This window comes from Panthera uncia (genome assembly GCF_023721935.1).
Source record: "Panthera uncia isolate 11264 chromosome A3 unlocalized genomic scaffold, Puncia_PCG_1.0 HiC_scaffold_12, whole genome shotgun sequence".
NCBI lineage: Eukaryota > Metazoa > Chordata > Mammalia > Carnivora > Felidae > Panthera > Panthera uncia.
This window is the reverse complement of record NW_026057579.1, coordinates 5,031,062-5,053,972: the sequence shown is the minus strand read 5'-3', so window position 1 is coordinate 5,053,972 and position 22,911 is coordinate 5,031,062. Positions and strand designations below refer to the sequence as shown.

At 40.7% G+C, this 22,911-nt stretch overlaps 1 protein-coding gene across 1 annotated transcript in view; it reads right to left on the bottom strand.

Moving 5' to 3' along the window:
• Positions 1-607: 607 nt before the first annotated feature.
• Positions 608-22,911, bottom strand: part of NPHP1 (nephrocystin 1) — a 59,773-nt gene continuing 37,469 nt past the window's right edge. Inside the window, 7 exon segments of the mRNA XM_049652190.1 lie at positions 608-1,101; positions 2,828-2,872; positions 6,270-6,343; positions 9,557-9,669; positions 17,897-17,996; positions 18,945-19,021; positions 21,991-22,073. Coding sequence (XP_049508147.1) covers positions 829-1,101; positions 2,828-2,872; positions 6,270-6,343; positions 9,557-9,669; positions 17,897-17,996; positions 18,945-19,021; positions 21,991-22,073 — 765 coding nt within the window. The 3' untranslated portion in view covers positions 608-828.

Below are 22,911 nucleotides of genomic sequence, written 5' to 3'. Positions count from 1 at the left end.
ATTGTAGGGTAGTTATGTTTTTAATTTTTTGAGGAATATGCATACTGTTTTCACAGTGGCTGTGCTAGTTTGCATTCCCACCAACAGTGCATGAGACTTCCTTTTTCTCCACATCTACACCCACACTTGTTGTTTCTTGTGTTTTTGATTTTAGCCATTCTGACAGATGTGAGGTGATATTTCATCACAGTTTTGATTTGTATTTCCCTTATGATCAGTGATGTTGAGCATCTTTTCAAGTGTCTGTTGGCCATCTGTGTGTCCTCTTTGGAGAAATGTCTGTTCATGTCTTCTGCCCATTTTCAAACTGGATTATTTATTTTGGGGGTATTGAGTTGCATCAGTCCTTTATATGTTTTGGATACTAAGCCTTTATTGGATATCATTTGCAAATATCTTCTCCCATTCAGTAGGCTGTCTTTTAGTTTTGTTGCTTCCTTTGCTGTGCAGAAGCCTTTTATTTTGATGTAGTCCCAATAGTTTATTTGCATTTTCACTTTCTTGAATGATCATAAATTTAGCTTTTGATAAAATCTTGCTTTTATAGAAATCTATGGATATAGTCAACTTAAAGTTACTTGGTTCTTGAAAAAAAAATTTCTCTAAATTTCGATAACGCCATTTCTTTATGAAATGTATTTTATTGTATTCACACATATTCAAATTCTCAGGTTAAGTATTTTTTTTATAGAATGTGGTCGTACAAAAAAGAACAGAGCCTAAGTTACAATGGAATGGTCACTTTTGGTTCTGTCCTTTTATTCAGGAGGATCCATCGAGGAGGGTCCATCCATTCAGTGGGAAGCTGAGGGTCAAGGGCCACCACTGTCAGGCTGTGTTCTTTCTTAACTCACCCAAGAAGTCATAGGTCTGCTCTGAAATGTCAAAAGGTTCGTGGACTCCATGTGGCGAAAGCAGAGCTTGCAGACCACCCTCACCATCCTGGTTTTGCTTCAGGAAGTCGGTGATAACCTTCCACCGGGCAGCCTCTGTCTCCTCTTCTGCCCACCTGTATGGGGGCAGGAGTGTGGAGTGCAGAAGAGGTACCATGCAGTTGTGATACACCAGGAGAAACATGGCCTTCAGGAACTCTTTGTCTCTCTGGGAAAACACCACCATCAGAAATAACTGTGAGTGGATCTACATCATTACTTTTTAAGTGTTACATTCTATGAACTCTGTAGACTAAAATCCACCTAAGGGGTGGGACGGAGGGTGCCATTTGTGCCTGCAAGTAATTGGCTCTGAACCAGCTACTCAGTCGGGAAACAGCACTTTCTGAAATGGAAGCAAGCAAGACTCACCGTGGAGGAGAGAGAAGCTGTTCTCCCTGAGAGTCTGTGGGTGACTCTTTGAGACCAGGGTGTCTCCTAAGCTCCACTGAGGGTGCCCCCACACACGCCATCAAGGACACTGGGGTGCTGAAATCTAATTCTGGTGGTAAGGGTGTGGTTCCAGGTAAACACAACCAAAACACAACGTGAAGGTAGCTGTATCCAGTTAATTAGATTATAGCATATCAGAGACAGAGTTAAGTTGTTATAAAAGAAGGGCAGCATGAAATCCAGAGGAAGGAGACCCAAGGAGGAAGAATGTGCAGACTCTCCCCAGATAACAAGAGTACGGCAGTCATAACCAGTCAACCCTGACACTGGCAGGCTGGGGTGGGGCTCTCGGGAAGCACAGCAGTCGGAAGGGGGAGATACTATACACAGCAGATCTGCCCATAGATACTGTTCTCAAAGCAACCATGTGTGAGGACAATTTCTACGGGCCTGAGGCCCAGCACCTTGTCTACTGCTGTCCTCGAAAAGCATTAAATCTGCCAGTTTCAGCAGAGGTCAAGTGTAGATGGTACTGGTCAGATGGTCTTTGCTCAAATAAGGATGCAATATCGTTTATATATATATATACACGTATATATATATATATATATATATGTATATATATACACACACACACACACACACACACGCATATACACAGTGTATGTATATGTATATATCATACATACAGTATATGTATTATATATATTACACATATAATATATATTGTATAAAACACAGTTTATGTTTTGAAAAATTTTTAAGATTTTTAGTTTGTTCTCCCATGTTCCTTGCAGATAGTTAACTCTTTAGACTTGAAGTACAGAAACCATGGACCATGAGCCAAATGCAGCCCACTACCTCTGTTTCTAAATAAAGTTTTATAGAAACCCAGCCCCACTCGGACGTTTACACGTAGTCTGTAGCTGCCTTTGTGCCACAATAGCAGAGTTGGGTATTGTAACAGAGACCTTACAGCCTGAAAAGCCAAAAATATTTACTATGTGGCTCTTTACAGAAAAAGTTTGTCAACCCTGGATTAGAGCAGTGAAGCCATTACTCACTGATAAATACAAGTTTTATTTGGTAATCACCAAGCCTCTATGGTAATGTAAGCATGAGCCGTGCAGTATTTAAATGTATTATACAGCTTAGGCCAATCTTCTTTTCCCTTCTCCTTACGTGATATAAACTTTGAGAGCTAGAGGAATTTTTTTAAATAAGAGGAATCTGATAGCCAACTGGCAACTTTGTTTAGAAACTTCTCCTCAAATAACACACTCACCGGTCTGAAATGATTGTTTTGATCGAGTGTTTCTTTTCACATCAGGAATTGCTCACCCAAACCCTTCTTGGAACATGTCTTTGCAACCATGATGACAGTTTAACTGGTTAAGAGGGATTATGACTCTGGCTCCTCTGGCTAAGACGGGCATTATTAGCATGTGCAAGCAAGCAGTGAGCACTGCAAATGTTCAGTTCAGCGTGGAAAATGGCATTACCTTCTCTGATCTCTTTAATGTGCTTTCTTTCTCAGCCCATGAACTCTAAAAAGCAAATCAAAATATCATATTAATCTGAGTATTCACAAGCCTTTGCCCCACTTCTACAACTTCATGGTAATTAATCGTATGGACAGGGTTAAAAACGCTGTACGGACCCTACACGTGTAAGAAGTGAATCCGTAGGCACCTACTGCTAGTGACCCAGAGCCAGGCTGACCAGGCGGTGAAAGATACCTCAGAAACACCATGGTTCTTACAAGTCGAAACTAATTTAAGAATGCAATCAGTGAAACACTAACACATCCTTGCAAAATGCATAAACACAGCACCTGAACAATAACATACTATGAAGGTTTTAAGTTCAGACAGTAATGGAAATAGAAAGCTCTGCCAGATACCGTTCTTCTCGGCAATTCTGTCTGCCATGACGATGACGGGGATCAGAGGGAGATAAAAATGAGGTACAGCTTTGCAAGTAAATACTCCCATCTGTCCACAAAGCATCACACAAGCTTCCTTAAAGAAGTAAAAAACCCAGAGTTCAACTAGTCCCACAGACATATGAACTGAAGACTTTCTCAGTGCTAGTTCCGGGCAAACAGTGAGCAAGAGGGATGTGCCCATTCTCGTGGCTGCTTATTCCCAGCCACTGTTCTGTGTCTGTTTGTAGGTATTCTCCTGTTGGTGCCCGATTTCATGGATTCCATGAAAGCATCAGCCCTTTTATCAGTAGGGAGGCCCTGGGGTATGGATATGACATATGGGACCAAGAACGAGATTCTCCATGAAATGAAAGAGAAGTTTCCTACCAAGAGACGACAAGCTGTGCCCCTAATGAGCCAGGTCTTGGGATGGTCATATTTACCATGACCTGTTACCATGAATGGCCAGTTATTGCCACAAAAGAACCACCTTATGAGATTGTGGTCCACCACCCCATTGATGCTGCACCCGTGGGTCCTGGAGAGTTTGAAGAGGACCCTTAGAGAGCCAGGGTGCTTTACCAAACAGGCCAGGTGTTCTCATTATTATTAAAACACCAACAGCAAACTAAACTTAGAGAAGGTGACCCTAGGAGGCTCACACGCTTCATAATGTGAACCTTAAAAGGTATCTGGTTTCACAAGACTACCACTTAGCAGCTTTCGACTTATTGTCTGGAAAAATGTGCCTGTTGTTTGCTAGTTGTGTCAAGGTCCTCCCTCAGTTTTCACTGAGCCATCAGCAAGCAGTAGGGTGGTTCACTTATAGTAAGTCAGTGGCAAACAGCAAACGGGGGTGTGTGGAGGGTCACGACTGTATACCAAGGTCCACTTCTTCCTTCTGGAGCAAGGAGAAGACTCCATCTCCCAGCTCCCTTGAAGTTAAGTGGGGCCATTAACCACCAAGTGATTGGTGCTGGCCAATGAAACATGAGCAGAGATGGCCCGTGCCCCTTCAGGGCAAAGGTGGTGGAAAGGCCAAGGACAATCCTCTATTCTCTCTTCTCCTGCAGGTGCAACCGGCAACACAGGAAGCTGCTTGTTCCAGACGATGCTCTAAGAAACTGGAGCCTCCGACAGCCTGCACCCTTGGGTGACTATGGAGCGGGGTCTTCTACTGCTCCGTGCTGGCTAGGTACCACGAGTGAGAAACAAACCTGGGTCAGCTACCACCGCACAGCCTGGCTGACTCTGAGTCGTATGGTGTGCCATGGAGACAAGGCTCAAGAGCGTAAGAATAAACCACTCTTTTTTATTTTTATTATTTAACTCATGATCCAAAGGTAATCAGTATTCCTTTTCTAGAGTCTATTCTTCCAGATATTTTTACAGGCAGATATATACATGTAAATATATATATTTAAATACGCTTACTACGACTCAATTTTTTTTTTTTTTTCCCATTTAACAATGTGTACGAACGACCTTATCTACGTGCCTTTCCTTGAGCCTGTGGCCTGTCTGGACACGCCCAAGGCTGACCTGAGTGCGCTTCTCTGAGCTATCTGCTCATCAGGGAACGCAGAATTTAGACTAGATCAGCCCTAAGGTTCCATCCTCACTCCAATGCCCGGATTCTGTGACTGTTACACACCTAGAGAAGTATGCCAGCACCTTGCACAGTGCCTCAGCTGCAGTGAGCTCTCGTAAAATATTTGTTGAATGAGTCAATGTCCCTGTGTTCTGTATAATGAATAAATAGTATGACACTGATGACTTTGTGGGGGGGAAAAAAGAGAAATTCTGCGTTATCTAATGATAGTGCCAAATGAACTTGTCTGAAGTTACGGATAATCACAGGCCATGAATACTTTCTTAAGTCTTTTTGCTGAAAACTTCATTGTTACTGTGGACACCCCAAAGCCAGACAAACCATCATAGGAGATCAGCTTCCAAGTCTAAAAAAAATCTCTGGAGGTGACTGCTTCCTCCTTCCATTTCTCTGTCAGGCCCTTACGACCTCTATCCTTTTTGACAGGAATCACCTCCCAGCATAGCTCACCTCTCTCTCGCACGTGTACTTTTCCATCCTGCCGTGTCAGGAGCTGTCCTACAGCAGAACCTGTACACATTACCTGCTGCCTACCACACACGCTCTTCACTGGCAGTGTGAGACTCAGACCAACCTTGCCCATCCGCGGACACGTTTTACATGCCAAACTGGATCACAAATAGAATATTCTCTACCCCTTTATGCTTCAAAGCATTTGCTCATGCTGATCCTTCTACCTGTAATGTCTTCTCCTCCCATCTCAGCATGTCAAAATCCACCTTGGCTCCAGTTATTAGGTCTATCTCACCAAGGACCTCTTCTGGAACAGATTCCTGGTCCTTCTTTGCTGCCCTCTTTAAATCTTCAAGGACTGGGTTATACATGGTCAGTGGCACTTTCCGGGTTATCTGAGTACTGCTTTGTAGGCATAAGGGACTCCTAATATTTGTTATCTCTGATATGTTAAATTAAACCTTATGAAACTGCCATTTTTGGAAGCCAAAAAATGGCCGAAAATTCGAGGTTTCACGTGGTTCAAACTCATACCCGGTTGCTATTTCACATAGCAGGCAGTAGATGTTGAATTGAAATAAAAATGATATGCATGCCTTGATTCTCTTCTGAAAACTCAGAAGAGTTTATCTAACAAACCATTTCGGATTTTTGCTCTCAGGACATGGTCAGTGGCCATCTTAAGCCAAGGAGCAAACAACAGGCAAGAGAGTGCAATAGTGTATACAGCAGGCGCTCCACCTGCTCGCTGGGACAGGGGAGGAAGCCCTGGGGAAGCAGCATTCATACTGAGGAAGGATGAGACCAGGTTAGCTAGACAAATGGACAGGGATCGAGAGACATTGTCCAAGTAGGACAAAAACCCCTAGAGCAGGGGTCAGAACTCACTGACATGGTGTGTTTTACTGCTTCTAGAACCCACCGGGTTTCCGTCATGATTCGTGCTACCCACCCTGAGTGCGTCCATCATGTCAGGCTGCTCCAAGAGCTTGGGGAAGGTGGCCAACACTGGGTTACTAATTAGGTCTGAAATATGAAAGAACAGAAGAGATTTTACATAAGTTTCATCCAATGTATTTGGCTGCCATAGACATAAAAACATTCATTCAGAGGAAAATTATTGTGCCACATGCTTTGTTGATAACATATTCTGCACACTTTAACCTCTAGGATGTCTCAGAGCTGTCTGCTCAATCTCCATCTGCTGCTATATCCATACGCCAGGGAGTTCTGAAATGAGTCTTGTACCAAGCAGACAGAGCTTTTAGGGCAGAAGTGGCTTTGCACAGAAGAAGACTAGAAAATTTTGTTCTTCTTTCTATGCTGTGTTTCCAACCTCTCTTTCCTTCTTATGATATAACTGTGGCACGGTGAAAGGAACCAGTTAGGGAATTGATACAACTCAACACCAAAAAAACAAATAATCCAACTCAATGATGGGAAGACAAACAGACATTTCTCCATAGAGGACCTACAAATGACCAACAGATACATGAAGAGATGTTCAGTATAACTAATCATCAAGGAAATGCAAATCGAAACTATAATAAGATACCACCTCACACCTGTCAGAATGGCTAAAATCAAATACACGAGAAACAACAAGTACCGGGGAGGACGTGGAGAAAATGGAACCCTCATGCATCGTTGGTGGGAATGTAAACTGGTTCAGACACTGTGGAAAACAGTGTGGAGCTTCTTCAAAAAACTAAAAATGGAATTGTCATACGATCCAGCAATTACACTAGTGAGTACTCACCCAAAGAATCCAAAAACACCAATTTGAAAAGATATGTGCCCCTGTGTTTATTATAGCATTATCCACAATAGTCAAATTATGAAAGCTGCCCACTGTCCATCGGTAGGTGAATGAAGAGATATACATATATACATATATGTATATATGAATATTATTCAGCCATAAAAAAGAATGAAATCTTGCCATTTGCAACAACATGGATGGACCTAAGGGTATAATGCTAAGTGAAATCAGTGAGAGAAAGACAAATACCATATGATTTCATTCATATGTGGAATTTAAGAAACAAAACAGACAAAAAAAAACACACCAAGAAATAGACTCTTAACTATAGATAACAAATGGATGATTACCAGAGGAAAGATGGGTGGGGGTATGAGTGAAATAGGTGAAGGGGATTAAGAATACACTTATGTGATGAGTAACGTATAGAATTGTTGAATCCCTGGGGCGTCTGGGTGGCTCAGTCGGTTAAGTGTCTGACTTCAGATCAGGTCATGATCTTGTGGTCCATGAGTTTGAGCCTTACATCAGGTTCTGTGCTGACAGCTTGAAGCCTGGAGCCTGCTTCGGATTCTGTGTCTCCCTCTCTCTCTGCCCCTAACCCACTCGCACTCTGTCTCTGTCTGTCTCAATACCATATACCTGAAACAATATAACACTGTATTTTAACTATCCTGGGGAAAAAAAAAAAAAGGAACCAATTAGGACGCACCCTGCTCTTGGAAGGCTGAGCAGGAACCAATAAGCATCAGGCTGCTTAGGCCTGACTCCAGTCCACCAGGCCATTCTTGAAATGGCCTGGGTAATGTATTCTACAATCTTGTGTCCTCAGTAAAGGGAAATCCTCCCTCTAGGTCTTATTAGCTTTGCTCTGATGGTCAGATTCAATTGATGACAACGGTTCTGACTAACCTCCTTCCCAACAGAAAAGCTAATGAGCTTTATCCTCTCTTAGAAGTCATATCAATCCTCTCTAAAAGTCAGATTATTCAAGAAGTTTTGCTAAAGTCATCGAAATAAACTCACAGTCAAGTGATGACAAGAAAGCTTAAATTGTCCTTCCCTGGAGTTATAATTATTCCTTGAGAAATGGCAGGACTTCCCTAATTTTGAGTTCCATTTCTATCTACCTATCCAGGAGCTAAGTCTCTGGGAAAGGCCTCCTGTCTAACCATGAACTCCACCTGTCCATGAGAACTAAGCTATCATAGGGTCCTTCGTCTTGCTCACTCCGCTCCAGCCACACTGGCTTTCAACTGCGATCCCTCCAACACACTTGCATTGTCTTGCCTCAGGTCTTTAGACACGCTGGCCCCTCTGCCCAGACATGCAACCTGCCCCACACCTCTAACTCCTCTCTCAGGTCTTATCTTGAATATTACTCACCCAGAGACTTCCCGCAGGTCTTCCCAGTGTATGCTCTTGTTGGCTTTCCTCCTTCCTTTATTTTTATTTTTTATTTTAGAGAGAGAGTGTGAGTAGGGAGGAGGGGGGCAGAGGGAAAGAGAGAAAGAATCCAAAGCAAGCTCCACTTTCACCATGGAGCCCAACGCGGGGCTCAATTCCGCGACCCTGGGATTGTGACCTGAGCCGAAATCAACAGTCAGATGCTAAACCAACTGGCTTTCTTCCTTTAGAAACTTATTTTAGAAGGTTGAAAAGGATGATTCATGTAATTTTGTGTTTGAAGTCCGTCAGTCCACCAGGGGACGGATGCTCTTGCCTGTCTCATCCATCACTGGGCTCAGCACAGTGCCTGACATAGAGGAGGCCACTCAATACCTATCTGCTTACTGATTTACTGAGTTCAAAGACTACTCATTAAAACTAAACTCTTTTTTTAGAGGTAATTCTTATAACATGTATATCTCTTTATAAGTTCAATCATATGTGACAAGTCATTGATTTTTTAAAATTATTTTTTAACATTTTACTGGGAAAAAGTTTCAAGCTTACAAAGAAGATACAAGAATAAATAATAGAACATCTGAATACCTCTTTCCTATATTCAATTTTAACTAGTCTGTTGATATTTAAACATTGTGCATTAAGAACCAGTTATTCTGGGTGATTTCAGTCTCTACCCAAAAAGATGATACGCATATCAAACATGTGGTAAAAATACCCAAAACATTGAGGGGAAATGTGATTGTATCTGAGTTTTAGTATCTCAAATCTCCAGAATTTGTATATGTGCTGTCGAAGCAAGCACATCAAATCTCCAGAATTTGTAATGTGAAGATATGCATATTGTAAAGAACAGAATATACACTGAACTAACACAGGGTACACACAGGTGCACAATGGAGAACGATGCTTTGCATGTGAAGTAATTTATTGACATTGATGCTATTCTAAACATTTTATTCTGAATGCACCTTCAGAAGCAGAAGATAAAAGTTGGCATAGGTCACATTTACTCAAAGCATAGGTCACATTTACTCAAAGTACATAAGGAAATTGCAAAGACCTCTTACCAGCACTTTGCATGCTCATCCTGTCTTTCAGGAGTACATCTCCAAGAATTTGGCGATAAAATATCAACAAATGAATGGAACACATACTTCCAATTAATGTTTCTGGCAGTAAACTGTTAAAGAAGAAAAACAAGTATTCGTTAGATAAACCCCTACAATCCAACTTACAGTGTTTTTAAAATATGTATTTACTACTTTAATGGACAGTTCTAAGATCTGCTTCATTATCGGAAAAAAGATGTTAACAATTTTCAGGAAAATTTCCACTATAAGTTGCCCACGGTAAACTTCAGAAAACCAATGTTACACTTTCAAGCCTGAACTCGGTCTTGCCACTCTTGTATTTCCATTTTAGCACATATGCCCATGTTAAATGTTAAATAAAAAAGAAAAGTCATAAATTATGTGTTTTGGGAAGAAAGGGACTAGTCAGCTACAAGTTTTGACAAAGCCATGTGGCCACCCCTGCTGATGTGATGAATGAAAAGGAAACATGAGCTCAAACTGTTCATGTTGCTGGGTGGAATGTGGGAGGGTGTGACAGATCTGGACTGAATTCTGACTTTGCCTCTTCCTAGCTATGTGACTTTGGGTTAATTAATTATTCTCCTTGTGTTTTGGTTTCCTCACTTGTAGAATTCAGATAGTAATACCTCCATTTCCGATTACTCAAAGAATTAACATGAGACAAATGTGATGTGCTTAATGCAATGCCTCGTCCATAGTAAGGGCTCAAAACAGAAGAAAATTTAAATATTGATGTTACGTTCGTGTCAGTTTAAAATAGATTGTTATAACTTTAAACATGTAATATGTAATCTTCATGGTAACCACAAAGAAAAAAAATCTATAGAATATACACAAAGGAAATGAAAAGGTAATCAAAATGTGTCACTATAAAAAAAATCAATCAAACACAAAGGAAGGTCTTAAAAGAGAAAATGAGGGACAACCCCCACACCCCCAGAGGATGTAAAAAAAACAAAAACAAATAACAAGATGGCAATACTAAGTCCTTCCCTATCAGTGATTACTTTAAATATAAATGGATTAAACTCCCTAATAAAAAGACACAGATTGGCAGAACGAATAGAAAAACAGGATCTAACTATATTCTATCTATACGAGACTCACTTTAGATCTATGGATGCTCAGAGGTTGAAAGTGAAAAGGATAGACCAAGATACTCCATGCAAATAGTTAACAAAGGAGAGCAGGGGTGGTTATATTAATATCAGAAAAAATAGACTTTAAGCCAAAAAAACTTAAAAGAGACAAAGAAGGATATTAAAGAATGATAAAAGGGTCAATGCATCAAGAAGATATAACAATTATAAACATATGCAACAAACATTAGAGCTCCTAAACATACAAAGCAAACATCAACAAAATTGAAGAGAGAAATAGATCTATAACCACAGTAGGAGACTTTAATACACCACTTTCAATAAAGAATAAAACAACCAAAGGATCAATACAAAAACAGAAGACTTAACACTGTAGACCAACTGTAATGAAGACACATATAGAATCCTCTGCTCAGTAATACAGAGTACATATTTTTCTCAAGAGTACATGGGACATTCTCCAGGACAGATCTTATGTTAGGGTACTTATGAATCTTAATAATTTAAAAGACTGAAATCATATAAAGCACCTTTTTTTTTTATCACAATGGAATGAAACTAGAAATAGCAGAAGGAAAACTAGAAAATTCGCAAATATGTGGAGATTAACCATCACGCTCTTAAGCAATCACTGGCTCAAAGAAGAACTCACAAGGAAAGTTAGAAAATATCTTGAGACAAATAAAATGAAAGCACATCATACCCAAACTAATGGGATGCAGTGGAAAGAGTGCTAAGCTAAGAGGGAAAATATACAGCTATAAATGCTTCCATTAATTAAGAAGAAAGATCTTAAATCAACCACCTACCTTTAAACCTTAAAGAATTAGAAAAGAGAAATAAATCAAACCCAAAGGTAGCAACAGAAAAGAAATAATAAAGATTAGAGCAGGGATGAACAAAAAAGAGAAGAGAAAATAACAAAAGTCAATGAAGCAAGAGTTGGTTCTTTGCAAAGATCAACAAAATTGACAAACCTTTAGCTAGAGGACTAAGAAAAAAAGAAAAGACTCAAGTCACAAAATCAGAAATGAAAAGAGATCTTACTACTGATTTTATAAAAATAAAAAAAGGATTATAAGACAGTACTATGAATAATTGTATATCCACAAGTTGGATAATCTAGATGAAATGGACAAATTCCTAGAAACACAAAGCCTACCAGGGCTGAATGAGGAATAAATAGAAAATCTGAGATTGAATCAATAATCAAAGACCCCCCCCAGGACAAGATGGCTTCACTGGTAAATTTTATCAAATAGTTAAAAAATCAATACCTATCCTTTTCAAAGTCTTCCAAAAAATTGAAAAGGAAGGAATACTTCCACACTCATGATCTGAAGCCAGCGTTATTCAGATACCAAAGCCAGATACATGAGAAAACTAGAGACGAAAATCCCTGATAAATATTGATGCGAAAATCCTCAACAAAAAACTAGCGAACAGGATTCAACAGCATGCTGAAAGGTTTATACACTACGAACAAGTGGGGTTTATTCCCGGGATGCAAGGGTGGGTCAACATTAAAAAGTCAGTCAATGTAATACACTACACATTAACAGAATGAAGGAAAAACCCATATGATTTTCTCATTTGATGCTGAAAAAGAATTTGACAAAATTCAATACCTTTTCATAATAAAAACACTCAACGATTCTAGGAATAGAAGAAAACTACTTCCACATAATAAAGGCCATATATGAAAATCCCACAGTTAACATCATATTCAATGGTGAAAGACCAAAAACTTTTTCTCTAAGATCAGGAACAAGACAAGGATGCCTGCTTTCACCACTTTTATTCAATACAATAGTGGAAGTCCTAGCTAGAGCCCCCGGCAAGAAAAAGGAATAAAAGTTATCCAAATTGGAAAGGAAGAAGTCAAATTATCTCTGTTCACAGACAACATGGTCTTATATGTAGAAAACCCTAAAGATTCCACAAAACACTGTTCGAATAAACAGATTCGGCAAAGTTATTGGATATAAATTCAGCATACATCAATTAGTCATGTTTCCACACACTGACAGTGAACAATTTGAAAAGAAAAGTAAAACCAATTCCATATACAATAGCACCAAAAAGAAGAAAATACTTAAAAAAATAGAAACAAAATTTCAATATTATTTCAAAATAATAATCTGGAAACACGACAAGTGAGTACTTTATAATCCTGACACATACACTATAATCCTTTATAACTTTATAACTTTATAATCCTACACATACACTAAATGCTCACTGGGAATATACTGAGTACAAAGCTAACCTTAGAAGATATTCAAGAAAATGTTTTGAGCCATTCTAAATATACGTGTTCTAAATGTTATTTTTAGAAATACACGAACTCTGTCACTAAGCATAAAGAACGACCACATAGGAAATCTTGAAAACCTTGCAAACAATGTCCTCTCTCAAGGAGGAGAATATTTTTGGGCTAAGAAGAACCACCCAAAGTCAAAAAAGAGATTTCAACTTTTGTAAATTAGTTCTTTTAGTTTCTAGAGTAAGTATTTTAGAAGGAAGGGCCATCAATCCCAGAGGTAACACTCAGGCTTCCGGCCTGTCGGAAGAGAACAGAATGAATGTAACCCTTATGGTGGTGCAGGAGCAATGGATTCCCCAGGGGTAGCTGCATGGAATTTAACAAATATCCTTGACCACTTCCTAACCCCTGCATTTCTAGAAACATGCAAAAATGTAAGACAGGTTCTCTTACATTCACATATAGCATTTGGTCTATAGAAACTGCTGCTTTCCGACCCTGCTACAATTCTCGTCTTATGTCTGACCTGGATTGCAAAGACCGGCCACAAAGGCACCGCATGCCTTCTCAGTGTTCGGCTGTGATTCCTAAGGGTTGTTCCACATCCTGCCCTCTGGTCTGTGGCCCATCTGGGCAGTGTCTCAGCTGCGTGCCCAAACCATGTCTCATGCCGAAGAACAGCCATTGATTTTGCTAGAGGAAGGGGTGTAACCTTCCTTCCATTTTTCCTGCTCCTCTCACGGAGCCGCCTGCTCTGTCTAGCTGGCATCACTTCCAGCCTGCTGTAGAGGCCTCCGTTCCTCCCACAGTGTGGGCACTCCTTTCCTTCTGGCACCTCCCCACAACATGAGGCAGTACTGCTGCACTTTATTAGTCCTCTTTAGGAAAATCCTCTGCTTTTCCCAAACCCAAGACAAGCAGGAAGCTCTGAGCTACTAAGGTTGGCTAAGCTGTAGAAGTAAAAACGTACTTCTTTCTCATCTCACCCATCCGCCAGCAAACTCTGATGGCGGAAGGGCGATGAACGTAATAATGGGGCCCAGGCTAGTAGCACTATTATCTCATTTATTTTTAGAAACAATACAATGGGAGTAAAGGAGAAAAAGAGATGGGATACATCAAAAAGGCAAAGACAGACAAGTTTCCAGCAAATTTATACACATGCACCCAGCCTACTTCCACAGATGGGTATTTCTTGGCATTCTGAACTCATGCACTGGGGGTCTGGGTCTAAATTCAGGGCTTTCCCTCAGCGGGGCCTTTGCCTTTGGCCAAATCACATCAGGTTAAAGTCCATCGAGAAACAGCTCCAAAATTAGAATGGCGAGACTTGGTGAAACTGAAGGATCTATTTGCTCCCTCTTTCATCTCATGCCGAGAGGGTCACGATGATTACAACCGTCCCCACAAAAGGAGTCCAATGGGCAGGATTCTGGTGCTCTTTGGTAAAAGAGATGTGTCTACATTGATTAATTTGCATTTCTGCTGACATCCAAAGGTACACACACGTAAGACTGCTTGCTGGCTGGTGAGAGGGCAGTAGGAAGCTGACTCACAAGGACACTGGGTAAAACTGGGCAGGAAGGCAAACTCTCACTGGGCTTCCCAACCTTGGGTCTGTGTGCTCTGTAGTATGTCCCTAGGCATACCGTTAAAAGCTTCTGTCTTTTCTCCTTTCAGCAGGGGAGTCTGGCTAAACAAAGGTGGAGTTCTTTAAGCACCGGAGGGTGGGGACAGAGGTGGAATGTATTTTTGAAGGAGAGGAGGAGGGCTGTTGGCACCGTTATTTGCTTCCTCTCCCATCCACTGAAGATGGCGGTCAGGGGAGGAAAGGGGACTGAGATGGATCGGTCCCGCCTCAGTCTCCACCTCTGTGCAGGCTCAGAGCAGAAACGCCCCAAAGCTCCTATGCTGGTTCCCAGTCTTTCACCACAGACCCCCAGCACAGCTTACACACAGCCCGGTGGGGGCCTCTGGATTCTCTGTGCCCATGGCCCGGTCTCTACGAGAATCAGCTGAGCCTAGGCTGCACCAGCCCACACTTGACACTACTGGGCACACTTATTTCCGGATCATGCGGAGTGGAGTGGCAATTCAAGACGGTGCTCAGGTCCCTCTCTTGAGCTCTGGGAGAAGAGAAGAGCACACACGCAGTCAAGGGTGGGGGGAGGCTGGGAATAGCGGGAGGCAGAGCAGAGCTCCCGAGAAGTACACTTTTATACTAGCAGGAAGATTTCTACTTTGAAATTCTTTAGCAAACATGTTTTAAGCTCCTACTGTGTGCTGAAATCAAACAAGCATCTTAGTTCCTGGGGCCTGGAGGGCAAGGACTCAGGACCCTTCTTTGAGAACCAGCAAATGAAGAACGCTCATTGCTTTGGAAGCATGGGCCTGCTTACCTGACCTCCGCACCGCCCAGTCAGATCTGATCTCTAGATTGTAAAAAGTATCTTGGGACCCGTATTTGGGGCCAAAGCAACACTATTAAGAGCTGTAGTTGAAAGATATGCTCGGGAGTGCTTGGGGACTGTTGGAGGCTTACCAATGAGATGAGAAGAGGAAGGCTGAAGAAGCAGGAAGAATGAAGCCAAACAGGATTTTGGCTTTTCTTTTACAAAGACTGCTACTGTGCTTTTTTTTTTTTTAATCTTGAAAAATAGCAATTTTCCAAGGAAAGATTGGCCAAAAAAGGGAATCTACAGGCTCCATAAACATCCAGGGGGGAAAAAAATCAAGAGAATGAATAATGTCCATGAACACATTATTAATGGTTATTGAAAGATTTAACTGTTAATAGTAGAATTATAAAACACATTTCAGGGACGCCTGGGTGGCTCAGTCGGTTAAGCGTCCGACTTCGGCCCAGATCATGATCTCGCAGTCTGTGGGTTCGAGCCCTGCATCGGGCTCTGTGCTGACAATTCAGAGCCTGGAGCCTGTTTCAGATTCTGTGTCTCCCTCTCTCTCTGATCCTCCCCCGTTCATGCTCTGTCTCTCTCTGTCTCAAAAATGAATAAACGTTAAAAAAAAAAATTTAAACACATTTCAGTATCAGATATAAGAACACGGAATATTTAAAGGGCATGATCCAGAATGAGATCCAGAATGAGATTTAAGGGCATGATCCAGAATGAGAAAACAACAATTCAGAAGGCTATGCCAACTTTTCATCTATTACTCTCTTTCTTGATAATCAGCAAGTAAGAGGCAAGTCATGGTGGGGCAGGTCAACTTTACCAGCTTCTCTTCCCAGGCCTTGCTGTTCCCTTCCAGCCCTCTTGTGTACCCTGTGCCCTCTGTGTTAAGTTCCCTTTCTCCACCGCTGCATATCTTCACGTGTGCACCTCTCCAGTCCTTCAAAGCCTATTTCAAACCCCCCTCTGATCTTACCAGCTACATAGCACACCTTCATTTGAACAAATTTTATAACACAGTACCATGTACCTGGCATTATATTTGCAGTTACCTACCTGTAAGATAATAATAGTAAATAATTATAGCTAACACTTACTGTGTTTTACTATGTGCCATATATTATAAAAACAATCTAGGTGTTTTATTTACTTTCTTTTCATTAAACCTCATTATAGCTTTATGGAGTTGATACTATTATGCCCATTTAAAAGATGTAGATATGGGGATCCTGAGAGAGATGGTTAAATGACTTGTCCAAGAGGTTACTGAGTTAGAAGGTGATAGATCTGGGAACCTACTAGTATAAAAGCTCCCCGAAATAAGTGAAAAGGATTGAGAGTACACTTGTGATGAGCACTGAGTAATTAATGTATGGAAGTGCTGAATCACTACATTGTATACCTGAAAGTAATATAACACTGTAAGTTAATTACTGGAATAAAAAAAAAATCTAAAAAGGGCTCTATAAATCAATGAAAGAAAATTAACGAAAAAATAAAACAAATTTAAAAAGGCTACCTAAAGAAAATGCAAATTAAAACCACTATGAGATCCCATTACTTATTAAAATGGCCAAAATGAAAAAAATTGATTAATACCAAGAATATGAGTAATTGGAACTCTTGTACATTGCTGCAGAGAGTGTAAAATGCTATAGTCATTTTGGAAGAGTTTGGAAGTTTCTTGTAAAATTAAAAAGACACCCAGGAATCCTGCACCTAGGTATTTATACCGCTGAGAAATAGTTTATGTCCACACACAAAAGCCTCATCTGCAAATATTTAGAGTAGCTTTATTCATAAATGCCCAAACTTAGAAACAACCCAGATGTCTATCAATTAGTGATTGGATAAATGCATTGCGGTATATCTGTCAAATGGAATATACTATTTAGAACAAAAAAACAAACCTCTGATACCAACTTCTAATAATATGGATGATACCCTCAAATGCACTATGCTGGGTGAAGGAAGCCAGACTCAGAAGGTTACACACTGTATGACTCCATTTGTATGACATTCTGGAAAAGGCAAAACTCCTGGGGAACAAAAAAACCAGATGAGTGGCTGCCTGAGGCTGAGGCTAGGGAGCTGACCACAAAGGAGAGAGCTGTTCAGAGAGATGGGAATATTCTCCACCTTGGTTGTGGTGGTAGTTACATGAGAGTATATACTGGTCAAGATTCAAAGAACTGGAAACCAAAAAAGGCAAATTTTATGGCATATAAATCATACCTCAACTAACCTGACATAAAAAAAAAGTTCCCTAATGATAAGATCAAGGCTGGCAAGCCCCGTTTAGCCAAGTTTCTATACTATTTCTGACCAAATGTCTCACTCGAGCTACTAGTAAACAAAAAGTGAGATGATTTGAATTTATTACCATTCTATTTCCCTACTGATCCTGGCAGACAAATTAATGCGGGAAAAAACAACCAACGAAAGACGACCACGAAGGAGGAGAAGCCGAAAGCAAGATGGTCTAGAAACTCTGAAGGACCTCAAGTTACTGGCCAGGTAAGTGGGGACCAACCTTAGTAAGTTTCTTGATCTTCTGTTCGAAGATCTCAGTTTTACTAGGAGTTGAGGCTGCCTTCTCATCATCATCATCTGATGGAAAACATTCCCATGTGCTTTAAAAAAATAAATAAATAAATAAATGTCAAAACTTTAAGTGCTTGGGACAGTAAGTATAATAAAACAAAGTACCTTTTATACTAAAACAAAAATTTGGGGTAATAAATAATAATTGTACGAAGAGCAGGAGTCCCTCACATACCCTAAATGAGCCGATGAAGAGAGAGAGCATGGCATTGAAGCCTACCGACCTCCCTAACGGCACCTGACTGGCGTCTGTAGCTGCCACTCCATCGGGGGCTTGGACAGCATCGTCGCTGCCAGATTACAAAGGGAAAAAGGGAAGTTAAAAAGCATGACTGACTCTAGGTAGAACCTACTGTGTCCCAGGTCTCAAACCCCTTCCTGTTCCAAGAAGGTGGGGCTGGCATTGTCAGGGCAGCGGCCATGCTGTGTGGTCCGAGTCGTGAAACAAGGACAGAGACGTCTAAGAAGCAAACGGGGAGTTTCAAATCTGTCAGGAGCTGAGCTCCACGAGGCAAGAGCCCTATCTGTCCTACTCTCCATTTTACCATCATCGAGCACGGTGCCTGGTCAATGAATATATTTAAAAACTGCTCGATATTTTTGGAAGGTGACGTGGCATGTTATGACCACAATTTGAAATATCTGTGTCTTTCAACCTAGCGATAGGCAACCTCCGAATTAGCCTCTTCTATGAATTCTGTGGCGGTCACCAGCATCGGTCCAGTGTTCAATGAGAAGGCATTGAATTAACGAAGGGTCCTCATGCTTTCTCATTTCCTACATTAGAGTCTCATATGTGCCACCAAGAAAATTAGCACTTAGGAAAATGATTAGGATCTTAGTATCAAATGACTTATTCTTAAACATGTGAACTCAAGTGAAGAATGCTACGCTTATTAGAATATAGCCCCCCTTGCTGATGCATCTTCTGTTTATTTTGCAAGGAAAGGAGAGAAAGCAACGCCTAAGAGCTGTACCTTTTCTGGATACCGAAGGGTCCACTTCAACACCTTTTTCATAAGGGGTGCCACCATTCAAGAAGAGTTCATACGTTCTACAAAAGAATAGCAAACCACGTGTTTCCATTTTAAAACATTGAAGTTCATGGTGAAATATTTTTTTAGGGCAGATAAATTCACAGACATTTTATTTGTCTCATTGCTAAATGAGAATGAAAGTTGCTGATTCCTCTATGAAGTATTATCTCAGTAAATAAAGTTTCTTTTGTTTTTAAATTTAAAAAAAAGTTTATTTATTTTTGAGAGAGACAGAGAGAGAGAGAAAGAGCATGAGTGAGGGAGAGGCAGAGAGAGAGGGAGACACAGAATCCGAAGCAGGATCCAGCAGAGCCTGACGCAGAGCTCAAACCCACAAACCGTGAGATCACAAAGTCAGACGCTTAACTGAACGAGCCACCCAGGTGCCCCAAGCTTTTTTCTTAACTTTGAACTGTAGAAAATACATTTTCCCACATTAACATGAGAAAGATTAATTGATGCCGTTAAAGTGTCTTCACTTTAGTGACTTGTGCTAATGAATGTATCAGTGATATATTTTTGAATGTATTTTTCAAATGTTTACACGGCATAGAAATGGTAAGTAAAAAAAACAAAAGAATCCCTCCCTATCCTGTCCCCTCTAGTCTGGTAAGGCCCTTGTCCTAAGTTTTTCTATGCAAACGCAAACAAATATATATATATATATATATATATATATATACACACACACACACACACACACACACATATACACACACACACACACACACACACACAGTAAAGCTCTAAACTGACACGTTTCTCTTTAAGTTGCATACTACCTAAGTGTAGAAACTAGAAGATAAAAGCCTTCTTTCATCCCATGGCACTGCCTCCCTAGTCCTGCTCCTCAGAGGCAACCTGCCCACATATCCACACAAACACAGCTTTCCATGAATAAAAGTGGAGCCACAGCACGCATACTATTCTGCAACTTACTTTGTCCATATAATGATACATATGCGAAATGTTTCTGTATCAGTACGTAGGCTTCTACCTCATTTAGAAAAATAGCCGTGACTTCGCTTTAGAAAGATAGAATAGACACACTTCTCTCTCCTAACTAGGTACAACTAAAAACCTTTGACATTCTTAAAGACATTTTTTTTTAAATCACAAGAAGCCTGGGCTCTTACATTCTCTGAGGGGGTGCCCCTCCCCTTACCACTAGGGTGATATCAGAGAAGTGGAATCTGGACTTTTACCTCTGCCCTGTGGTAAAGAGGCCGTGCCCACCCCTGGATGTAAGTAGAAGCCACAGAAGGCAGGGAGCATTATCTGACTTAATCCTCATAATAACCCTCTGGCGTAGGAACTATTATAATCTCCCATTTTATTTAATTAATTAATTTATTTTTTAATTTTTGTTTAAGGTTTATTTATTTATTTAGAATTTTTTTTTTTAACATTTATTTATTTTTGAGACAGAGAGAGAGAGAGCATGAACAGGGGAGGGTCAGAGAAGAGGGAGACACAGAATCTGAAACAGGCTCCAGGCTCTGAGCTGTCATCACAGAGCCCGATGCGGGGCTCGAACTCACGGACAGCGAGATCATGACCTGAGCCGAAGTCGGCCGCTTAACCGACTGAGCCACCCAGGCACCCCAAGGTTTATTTATTTTTGAGACAGAGAAAGATAGAGCACGAACGGGGGAGGGTCAGAGAGAGAGGGAGACACAGAATCCAAAGCAGGCTCCAGGCTCTGAGCTGTCCACACAGAGCCCAACGCAGGGCTCGAACTCCTGGACCGTGAGATCATGACCTGAGCTGAAGTCGGACGCTTAACCGACGGAGCCACCCAGGCGCCCCTATAATCTCCCATTTTAAAGATAGAGGAAATTTAGGTTTGCACACATTAAAGAGCCTGGAACCTGGCTCACAGTTACACAGACAGAGCCAGGACGAGAGCCCTGAATTTTACAATTCCAAGCCTTGGATCTTAATCACCATCCTGATGACTGCCAATTTGTATCTCTTCTGTAAATTTCTTATTTATATCCTAGACTTAGATTCTTTTGTGCCCATTTAAAAATTTGAGTTGTCTTTCCTACTCATTTTTTTAGAGCCCTTTTTATATTAGCGATAATAATTTGTTATGTATAATATTGTAAATATTTGTTTTTTTGTTTTTTGTCTTTTGGTCGTAAGTTTTGAATTCGTTTATAGTGATTGCCATTACGCTTTCAACGTATCACCTTTAGAATAAAGGTGGGCGTGCCTGGGTGGCTGAGTCAGTTAAGCGTCCGACTGCAGCTCATATCATGATTTCATGATTCGTGAGTTGGAGCCCTGCATCGGACTCTGCATGGACAGTGCCAAGCCTGCTTGGGATTCTCTTTCTCTCTCCTTCTCTCTCTGCCCCTCCCCCACTTGCACTATCTCTCAAAATATCTAAATAAACTTAAAAAAAAAAGAAGAAGAAAGGTGGAGTCACAGATACCCTGGGGACCCTGGACTTTGCTTTCCCACTCTTTGGAGAGAATTAGGTTCTGTTGCAGCACTGTGAAATGTGCTAATACCACAGAAAATTACTGAAAAAATATTTTCAGCAGAGAGTAAAATCTTTTAGTTTTTATTTTTTACAATTTTTTTAATGTTTATTTACTTTTGAGAGAGAGTGAGTGAGTTGGGGAGGGGCAGAGAGGGGGAGATAAATGATCCAAAGCAGGCTCCGCACTGACAGCACAGAGCCTGATGCGGGGCTCAAACTCACAAACCACGAGGTCATGACCTGAGCTGAAGTCAGACACTTAATCGACGGAGCCAAGAGCCCCTCAACATCTTTTAAAATACTTTCTTCCTGACCCTGCGCATGCTGTTTTCATACACTACTTCAAAGCACATTACAATCAACATTAAAAGCCCTCTCCCCACAAATTTTTGAAATGCTAACAGAATGTACACTGTGCAAACCTAAGGTATGCAGATTCTAAACAATGAATTTCTACAAAATTACTCATTTGGAAGGAATATACAGCCGACTTACTTTGCTGGAATAGGAATTCCACTGGCATCAAAAAGTTTAAGAAACACCCAGCCACAACTTAACTCTCCTCTTTCACCGGTTGACTAGGAAATAAAAAGGCATACAAAACTGAATGTCTGAGCCAGTCCAATTTAAAAGCACATACTAAGTCCTTTACAGGGAACAAAATTAGCATTCACTTTTAGAAATAAACAATTCCTCCCAAGAAAATAACGTGAAACACGGTGGGTCCCATTTTCCTTGTGGGCCAGATGGCAAAGGCAGTTATATAAAGGAAAGATCCTCTCTTGTCGAATCACTTTTGAAAATCCCCTAAGCCTGAAGATGTGGAAACTGTTGCTACTGTTTCTTGAGTGACACAAATATTTTGTGGAACGATCTAAATCACAACACTACGCCGGATTTGAGCTTTGTCTCAGTGAGAGATGAAACGCACACATTCAATCATTTTTAATTTTGTAATCATCGGTTAGAACTTTACCTCCACTGTCAGCTGCTGAAGGCCACTGGGGACTTGCTTGGGGGCCCTGCTTCCCTCTCCTGTCCTACCCACCCACAACACATATGGATGAATTTGCCTTAAATGAAAGCGTGGTGTAATATTATTAATATAGTAACAGTTGGTTCTCCAAGTTACCTTGAGGCCAAGTATATATACTATACCTACCAAGGTACTATTAGAGTGTGGAGACATTTAAATTACTATCACATGAAATCAGTGAAGGGAATGACGGGCACGCTTATCATGATGAGCACTGAACAATGTACAGAAACTGCTGAATCACTGTATTGTACACCTGAAACTAATATAACACTCTATGTGAACTACATTAGAATTAAAATTAAAAACTTAATAGAAAAGTAAATTACTATCACAGACCCACACCCACTGGTTCAATCGTTTATGTGACATAATCCAGG